Source organism: Gossypium hirsutum, chromosome A13 (assembly GCF_007990345.1).
Source record: "Gossypium hirsutum isolate 1008001.06 chromosome A13, Gossypium_hirsutum_v2.1, whole genome shotgun sequence".
Classification (NCBI taxonomy): Eukaryota; Viridiplantae; Streptophyta; class Magnoliopsida; order Malvales; family Malvaceae; genus Gossypium; species Gossypium hirsutum.
This window is the reverse complement of record NC_053436.1, coordinates 98478845-98488961: the sequence shown is the minus strand read 5'-3', so window position 1 is coordinate 98488961 and position 10117 is coordinate 98478845. Positions and strand designations below refer to the sequence as shown.

The 10117-nt window shown below is 35.0% G+C and overlaps 1 protein-coding gene across 1 annotated transcript; it reads left to right on the top strand.

Moving 5' to 3' along the window:
• The first annotated feature begins 6783 nt into the window (after positions 1-6783).
• LOC107912923 (glutelin type-B 5) lies at positions 6784-8869 on the top strand. The gene is made up of 3 exons (XM_016841309.2): positions 6784-7265; positions 7769-8489; positions 8574-8869. The coding sequence occupies exons 1-3, from the start codon at positions 7070-7072 to the stop codon at positions 8725-8727; spliced, it is 1071 nt and encodes a 356-aa protein (XP_016696798.2). The 5' UTR covers positions 6784-7069; the 3' UTR covers positions 8728-8869.
• The last annotated feature ends 1248 nt before the right edge of the window (positions 8870-10117 follow it).

Genomic DNA, 10117 nt, shown 5'->3' with positions numbered 1-10117 from the left:
AATATAAATTCAATGTCTTAATCAAGTTTATCAAATACTTTTCCTTTTTAATACTCGTATGAATTCCGTACGTACCTGAGTCTCATTTACATATTCTTTCTCGACTTCACTTTGCCTATTGAACAATTTGGAATCGTTAAAGATACTTGGAAATCACATAAGCTCATACAATGTCAAATCTCAGATATGGTCTTACATGTTATTACATATCAATGTCACTATCACGGACAGGGTCTTACACGAAATCGATTAACGATGAAAATGTCCTAGACATGGTCTTACATGTAATCTCAATACAATGCCAATGTCCCAGACATGGTCTTAGATGTAATCATATCTCGATAACTTAATGTCATGACATTCGCATCCTATACTATTCCTAGGTTCGTACGAGACTTTTGGATATCAAAACTTCATTGTTTCTTGCTCGTATTTGCTCGTTCCACATTCATAACAATTCAATGGCAAGTAAACACATACAATTCAATTTAAAGAATTTATTTACATATGAACTTACCTCGTATTCAGGATAAACGAACGGAATCGACTATTCGTCAACTTTCGATTTTCCCCGATCTAAATCCATTTTCTTTCATTCTTGATCTATATAAATTCAAAATTAACTCTTTTATTCCTCAATTCATTCAATTTCATCCAAAACACACAATTTGGGACATTTTACACATTAACCCCTATAATTTCACATTTTTTCAATTTAGTCCTTATTTCATAAAAAACACAATTTACAACAATTTTAACTAAACCCAAGCTAGCCGAATATCTATAGGATCCATAACAGCCCATATTTATCAATATTTCACATTTAACCACACATTTTACACTTTTCACAACCCTTTTATGCAATTTCACTAAAAATCACTTTACAAAACATGATAATCTATCAACAAATGCTCATTTTCCATCATCAAACATTCAAGAACACATAAATTCATCAATGGAAATTTTCAAAATCATCAACACTTTTAAAAATTGAGGCATGGGCTAACTAGAACACAAAGCAACGATCACAAAAACGTAAAAATCATCAAAAACCGAGCAAAGCACATATCTTAATCAAGTTACCAAGTTCCGAACCCTAAAATACTTCAATGGCTATTTCTTTTATCTATATTCGGTGAAAGAGATGATAATATAAGCTTATTTTTGTTTTGTTTTTATTAATATTAACTTATTAACCAATTTACTATTTTAACCTTGATTAATAACATGAAAATTAACTAATACATGTCCATAATGGTCCACTCAAGCTATTAATGGTAAAATAACATCATAAGGACCTCCCATTTAATAAGCCATAACAATTAAGCACTCTTAACATATAGAATGCAACTTTTTGCATTTTACGTGATTTAGTCTTTTTTCTCAAATTGAGCTATTAAACGATAAAATTAACTCACGAAATTTTCACACATATATATTCAGATGCTGTAAACACCAAAAATAATATTAAAATAATTTTACGACCTCAAATTTTTTGTTCCAAAATCACTATTCTGATTTAGCTAAAACCAAGTTGTTACAAATCCTCCAGCTCAAGTTCATCGATTGCGTTCTGGGCATATGATTTTTCTTCCACGTTTTGCACACCCCACCTGCGACTGAAGAGGATGTTGATCGCCGCGATCACCCACAACGTGAACATCGACCCCAGCAAAAATATACCCATATGACCACACCATCAAACTATCAATTTTAGGGGTTTCTTGCAATTTAAATATTACAAAGTTTGTACTTTTTTATTCTAAAAAAATATAAATCAAGAAAAAGAAAATCTTTGTATTTTTTTAATTAGATTAATTGCAACATTGATACGTGATATTCGTGACAGGTTTTAAAAATTTATAATTAATCGTTCTTGAAACTAACTATTATCACGATGAAGGCAAGTGTACCTATCGAACAATAGTATAGTTTTAGCAATACTGGATTGTCGAACCGAAAGGAACCAAAAGTACTAGTAATTACTTTCTTTTTATTATCTAGCCTAAAAATTAACGGATTTGTTTATCTAAACTAATTAACTAAACTAAGAGTGCACAGAGAGAAATTGGGGAAAAGCTTTTGGGAAAACTCGATTGACTAAGACAATAACCAAGGAAAAATCCACCTAGACTTCACTTGTTATTTGACTCTGAATCAGACGATTTATTCATTTGACTTGATCCGTAGAAATCCCTAAGTTATATTATTATCTCTCTTGAGACTAATAACGTCTAACCCTAGGTTGATTAATTGAAATCTTTTTGATTAACGCCTTAGTGTTGCATTAACTCGATCTATGGATCCCCTTATTAGGTTTCACCCTAATCCGGCAAAATCTTATCACCCTATCTCTAGGCGTGCAACCAACTTCGCTTAATTATGAAAAATTTACTCTTAGACAGGGACTTTTGCTCCTGTGAATAAGTACGTTAACTTGAATCAATATCATAGAATATTAAGACAAGAATTAAGAACACATAATTAAGAACAAGTCAAATATTTATCATACAATTCAGATAATAATAAGAAGATCCGTCTTAGGTTTCATTCCCCTTAGGTATTTAGGGGGTTTAGTTCATAATTATAAAAGAAAACATCTCAGAAGAATAATGAATACAAAACATAAGGAAAACCCAAAACCCCTGAATGGAAATTGAAGGGAGATCTTCAGTCTTGACGATGAATCCGGCTTCTGAGATGGATCAATCGGCTTTCCTTAAGTAATTCCTTGCCTCCTGCTCCATGTCCCTATTCTAAGTGCCTCCTCAGGTGTTTAAATAGGCTTTAGAATGCCTAAGAGCCCTCAAAAGTGGCCTTTTCCGAATAGGACTATACTTGGGCTTATCAAGGACATGCCCGTGTGACACGCCCGTGTGCGATTGCTCCAGCCTGTGGTCAAGGCTATTAAATAGGCACGATCGTGTAGTCTACCCATGTAAGTCGTGCTTTGATCCTACCAAATGGACACTGCCGTGTGGCTTACCCATGTGAGGAAGTCTAGGTCGTGTTGATTTCCCATGTGGGTCCATTTTCTCCGTTTTCGGCCCGTTTCTCGCTATTTTTACTCTCCTATGCTCACCTAAGTATAAAACATGAAATTAAAGAATTAGGAGCATCGAATTCACCAAATCTAAGGAGAAACCATCCATAAATGTGTTAAGCGTGAGATAAAAATATGTATAAATTATGGTTTATTAAACATTAAAACTTGGAACAAACTTTGTGGTCATAAATTAGATTAATTGCAACATTACAATATTACAACACTAAACTTGGAACAAACTTTGTAATATAAATTAAATACATTACAATATTAAAAATTGGAACAAACTTTGTAATATAAATTTTGTTATATAAATTAAATACATTACAATAATTAAAATTGGAACAAACTTTATAATATAAATTTTGTTATATAAATTAAATACATTACAACATTAAAAATTGAAACAAACTTTGTAATATAGATTAGGTACATTGGATTACATAAGCTCAATTCCTACCTGATCGTGACGATTGTCCAATATGGTAGTTTCACTGCGGGCATTTATTCCGATTATGACAAGCTAATCTGCATAATCCACAACACTTACCGTCGGATTTCTCCCTAATGTCCATTTCATTATGGATTCTGGATGATTGCAGACGACCTTTCGGATTCCTTCGCAACCCTTTGTCTGAGACAAGCTCGAAAGTCATTAGAGGCACCTCCCACGTAGAGAGGTCAAGCAGAACAGGGAACTCATTCTCTCAGACACGTAATGTGTGCTCGTGGGTGTACACATCATCGACAAATTGTTCAACATTGAGCGAGACTTTAGTACACTCTGCCACGACATGCGCAAATGGATAATGAAGTGTTTAGAACCTCTTGCAATTGCACTGTCTATTTTAGAGATTAACTCCATAGGACCTAGGAGGTATACCGGGTTGATGACTGATGGTCTCTGTAACTCGAAATGTTTTAAGAAGTCATGAATATACTTCTACATTCATCGACCTCGCCATCCAATGGTTTACAACCATTGCATACCTAACATCTTCGACAAATACATGTTCCGCCTCCATCTGGTCGACTTGTTATTGACCCATTCTTGGCATCAAGGTAGCCAACCTATAGAATGTAGCCAAGAAGACAAATAAAATCAGAAGATGTTGAGTTTTCAACAACACAGCGTTGATCCCCTCCACCAAGTTTGTGGTCATTTGACCATAATGAAAGCCCTCGTCGAAATTTTGAGCTATTGCCACGGCCCCATGATACCCAACCACTATCGGAAAGATGAGTCCGTTTGACCCTCCATGTCACTCTCAAGTCGAGTCATTCTTTGGCAGAAAATGTATGGTTCTAGCTCGTGCGCTGTATATGTATTAAGAAAAGATAAGTTACAATATTGCCCTAAAACATTAAAACTTATATTGAAAAGATAAGGTTATCCTTTACCCATTCTCACAACTTGTCTCCGCCAGTCTGCATTCTTATAATCTCGATGGAAGTTAATCGTGATGTGTCAGATGCAGTAAATGAATCTTCATGGCATACTGAAACGCCTAATGGCGGTAATTAATCCTTTCCCCTATCAAAGATGATACAAATATTATCGTTGCTAATAACATAACTCCGCAGGTTGGTAAAGAAGAATTTCCATGATTTCATGTTCTCCTTATCTACGATGGCAAATACTATCAGGAGCATGTTCTTATTGCTATCTTGAGCAACCGCAAGAAGTAAGATCTGTGTATATTTTTCGTATAGCCAGGTCTCATCTACCTGCACAAATGGCTTGCAGTGGGGGAAATGCGCGCAGACATGGATCAAACATTTAGAACATCCGATGGAAAATTCTTTTTCCCTGTTGTAGTTGGTCATCCGGACCGTAATAAGGTCGTGTCTGTAACGTAATGACAGTCCCCGGTACGTACTCCTACATAGCGGCTATCCATCCCTTAGCTCATTATACGATGCATCGAAATCCCCATACAATTGCTCAATTGCCATCTGTTTTGATATCCACGCCTTTCGGTAAGATACTCGAAACTGGAATCGTGCCTGCATTTTGGCAATCAGTACCGAAACTTTAATGGTCAGCATGTCTTTCACCATTGGCATGATACACGTACAGATAGTTTTGGAATCAAGTTTTCGATAATCTTATGTCATACATGTTGATGTGCATGTGTGAGGCCCAACAAATTTTCGTATCTCCCACATCTGCGAATTTTGAATAAATGCAGCTCATACCCGCCAATTGCAGCCTTCTGCTGACTTCCAACATTTCCCAATATATAATGTCGGTTTAGACACTGCGACATTGTAGTCTACTGATATATTCATGCTATACAGCTTAATAGCAAATACACACACTTCCTTACTTTTGAATCACTAGCCTACGAACAACTCCTCAGGATCGAAATTTACGGCCAGCCGATGAGCAGGTAGTATTTTAGGGTACTTCGAAAACTCGACTACGTACGCCGCGTTGGGGTCTATGAGCGACATGTGTGGCCTAGGATTATTGTGTATCATAATACGCTGAATTTGATTCCCAACTGAAAACGCGTTAATGTTTCCATCGTCATTCACATCTTCATCGTCAATATCATCAGGGACCTCGTCCACATCGGAATCACTATCACTATCGACCTTTTGATAACAATGATCACTACTCTCGTATCCATCATCACCAACCACATTAATATCGGGTGCAACATTAAGATCGATTCACTATCAACATACGATATTGGAGCCACCATATACGGTTCTTGAGCTCCATGTTCTTCACCATATGCAGTTAAATCTTCAGTTGGCTCCACACCAACTAACTCAACAACTAAGTGAATCGGTGTATTTTGGTCACTCCAAATTCCACAATAAAGAGCGATTATTGTCTCCACGTCTTCAACGTCTACGAGTTCCATTTCAGTAAATTTGATGGAATCTGTCGAAACTAGAAACTTGTAGAAAAGTTTCGTCTACAAGCACCATAGCCTATTACTTTGGCACCACTACTAAAATAATTTTTTTAATGAATTTTGTCAGAATCCTAAGGTGGTGCCGCCTATGCACCACCCTCCACCTCCCTCTTTGAATGTACCATTTTGATACATAATTTTTGAAACATGTCATTTCAATATTTTTTTTAATTTTATATTATATAGGTAAAAACCCTTATTTTTTATATTTGATAAGAATAAAAGAAACTATAATTTTGCTTTGATCTAAATTTTTTTCTTACATATATTCTAATAATAATTTATTTAAAGGATAAATTTAATTTTTATTGTATTTTTTCAACAAGCATTTTATAACACTAAAGAATGAGAAGAATTCAAAACCAGCATCACACAGTAAGTAATAAGTAATATTTTTGGTGTATAAAGCTTATTATTTATTAATTATAAATCTTAATTAAAATAAACGATTATTTTTCTATTTAATATCCATATTATTGTTCAACTTTAACCCTTAGTATATATTAATTCAAAATCTTGATTTAATTACTTTTTATTGATGTAATAATAATTTCCATATTACCAAAATGGTAAGGTATAGGAAACTCAATTAATAAACGTATATATTGATCACCAAAAAACTAAATAAAAAATAATGTTCATATTTATTATAATTTATTTTAAAATATTGTCATTTCTAATTATATAGCTTTTTTTTTTACAATTACAGGATTAAGTGAAATAATAAGGTCTCTTTTATCTTAACAATAATAAAAAATTTCGATTATCATATTATGTATATATAATTTTAAAATTCGTCAGCGACATAAATCACTCCATTGAATACCTTGGTTAAGAAAAAAAAAAAACTCCCCTTTCCATTTTTGTTAACGTTTGATTTCCTTGTTTGTTAACAAATGACAACAGAATGATATCTTTTTAAAACTTCAAAATATATTGGACTCTGGATATGGACGATCAAGCTAAAATCAAATATCTTTCATCTCACGGCTATAAATATCCTTTAATCACAACTCAATAATTCACTACTTCCACTGCTTCAGTTCTTTCATTCTGGGATTTTGGGTTTTAGTTTTTCTGTGAAATCGAGAAAATGGAGCTTGATCTTTCTCCAAAGTTGGCTAAGAAAGTGTACGGTGACGATGGTGGAAGCTACTACTCTTGGTGCCCCAATGAACTCCCTATGCTGCGTGAAGGCAACATTGGTGCAGCGAAGCTGGCCCTTGAAAAGAATGGCTTTGCCCTCCCTCGTTACTCTGATTCTTCCATGGTCGCTTATGTCCTTCAAGGTATTATTATTATTCTCACAAATTCATCTCCTTTTTTCCGTTTTGTGTTTCTAGGTTTTTGTCCTTTTTCAGTTTTGTTGAATTTTATGATATATGATCAGAGTTGGGATATGCTCAAAATCTTTTTTTTCCCTTTCTTTTTTGGTTTATGTTATTCAGTGTGGTATATCGTTAAGCTTTGTTATGATGTTTGGGGTTTGGCTGCAAATTTGATTCCTTCTTGTGATTCTTTTAGGGTCTTTATGTGTTTGTGTTTACCAATTGATCTTGTTTTCTTTAAGCTTTGTATGTGTGATTCTTTTGTTCTTTTCTGTGTTGCTTTTATTTGATGTAGAAAAAGACCCAACTTTTCTTTTTCCAAAAAAGAAACGTTGGTTTCACATCAATCCAATCTTTGCTCTTCAAGTTCCAAAGATGGAACAATTATCGATCAATGACAGCATGTCGTTTTGATTGGAATTTCAATTTGCAATTAAATCGATTGTGTTGATCTCTAAATATAGGAGCTGGTGTTGCTGGGATTATTCTCCCTGAATCTGAGGAGAAAGTGATTGCAATCAAGAAGGGTGATGCAATTGCTCTTCCATTTGGTGTTATCACCTGGTGGTACAACAAGGAGGACACTGAGTTGGTGGTCCTTTTCATGGGAGATACCTCAAAAGGCCATAAACCTGGTCAGTTCACTGATTTCTTCTTGACTGGCTCCAACGGCATCTTCACTGGCTTCACAACTGATTTTGTGGAAAGGGCATGGGATGTGGATGATGACATTGCCAAAGCCTTAATTGGAAACCAAAAAGGCAAAGGCATTGTCAAGCTTGATGCCAATGTTAAGATGCCTGAACCGAAGCCGGATCACCGCAAAGGAATGGCCTTGAACTGCGAGGAAGCTCCGTTAGATACCGATATCAAAAACGCTGGCAATGTCGTGCTCTTGAACACCCAAAACCTCCCTTTGGTGGGTCAGGTTGGTCTCGGGGCCGATCTCGTTAGGTTGGAAGGTAATGCAATGTGCTCCCCTGGCTTTTCTTGTGATTCAGCCTTGCAGGTAACGTACATTGTTAAGGGCAGCGGTCGTCTCCAAGTGGTGGGTGTGGACGGAAAATGGGTCCTGGAAACCATTGTGAAAGCAGGTAATCTGTTGATTGTGCCAAGGTTCTTTGTTGTTTCAAAGATTGCTGATCCAGGTGGTTTGTCATGGTTCTCAATCATCACCACCCCAAAGTAAGCTCCAAGACTTTGAAATCTATTAAAACTCCATTAATATGCAGATTGTGAAGCTTAACATGTTGTGGGTTTGATTTCCAGCCCTATGTTCACCCACTTGGCTGGAAGCATTGGGGCATGGAAGGCTATATCACCAGAAGTTCTTCAAGCAGCATTCAAGGTTCCTGCTGAGACAGAGAAACTTTTCCGCTCCAAGAGGACCAATGATGCCATCTTTTTCCCACCACCTAATTGAAGCAAACTAAAGCATCCATTTAGCTATCTGCTAGTTTCTCTAAATACGCTTGAGCTTCTATTAGTAATAATTAGTTTTGAATTATAATCTTTTATTATTGTTTCTTTAGTACTTATCAATAAAAGTTAAATTTAGAGTTAAATTATAATCCTTTATCGTTTTTAATTAATTATAAAAGTTAAATTTAGAGTTTAAAAATGAATCATATACAAATTAATTCAATATGCAAGTAAATATGTGTATCAAAGTGGATATGATTTGAAAAAAATATCGATTTTAAATAATATTAGATTGTGTAAGTGGGTCCCTCCTATGCTGAAACCAAAGGCTATTTATAGAGATTTGTGAAGAGGAAAATGACAATACAAAGGAATTTCTAAGCCTACTTCGTCATCTTTTGAGTCATTTTTCACATGTTAAAGATGACTCCTTTTGTCCAAGTTGACGTCTCTCAATGGGAAAAGTCCAAGAGAGATGATTGATAGTTTGCATTTTGTTTATATGATGTAAAAATTTCGAACTCCAAACTCCAATCGTGTTAGGAGATATGAGCCAATTGTGTTAATGTCTCTTCCTGATGCATTTTGGTGTTGGTGTTCCAATATTTGAATAGATCTTCAAAAACCCTTTCCGACGACATAAGGTACACCTAAAATGGAGTCACGAAGCTCGAGACATGATCGAAAAGTGTTCCAACAAATTTTTAAACATTGAGCTTTGAACTTTCACTCATCATATTGGATCAACTTTAGGCTTAGTGCATTTAATCTTATGGTTCCATGTATTCTTTCCAAACCTGCTTTACCTGCAAATTCTATATGTAATACTTTATTAAAACTAAATACATGAAAAACACTAAAAATACACAATATTTACAATACAAACAAAAAAAGTCAAATCACTAAAATGAATTTAAAACATATAAAAAATATCGGGAAACCAAGCAAATGTAAGTAAGATATAGTCCAAAATAATCATATAATGATGACTTATCATCACTCACTTTAAAGATTCATGGTATCTCTCACCATCTAATATTCTGCAATTTTCAGCACCTGGTATCCATGCTGAATCACGGACATAAATCTTGGTTCCAGTACCCACATGCCAACACAAGCCATCTTAAAGAACTCCCTTTGCTGCCCAAATACTCTTCCAGGTAAAAGAATGTATATTTCCTAACCTTGAACTCAAGAAATCAGTCTGAAATATTTTGCTTTCAAAGTACACACAATTAACAAATTTGGATAATTTAACAATCTCCATCCCTGCTTGGCAAGTAAGGACAAATTAAATTGAGCAAAACTACAAAAACCCAAACCCCCGTTCTCCTTTGAGACACATAAGTGTTTCCATTCACACTAGTGAACCCCGGTCCTTTCCTTTACCA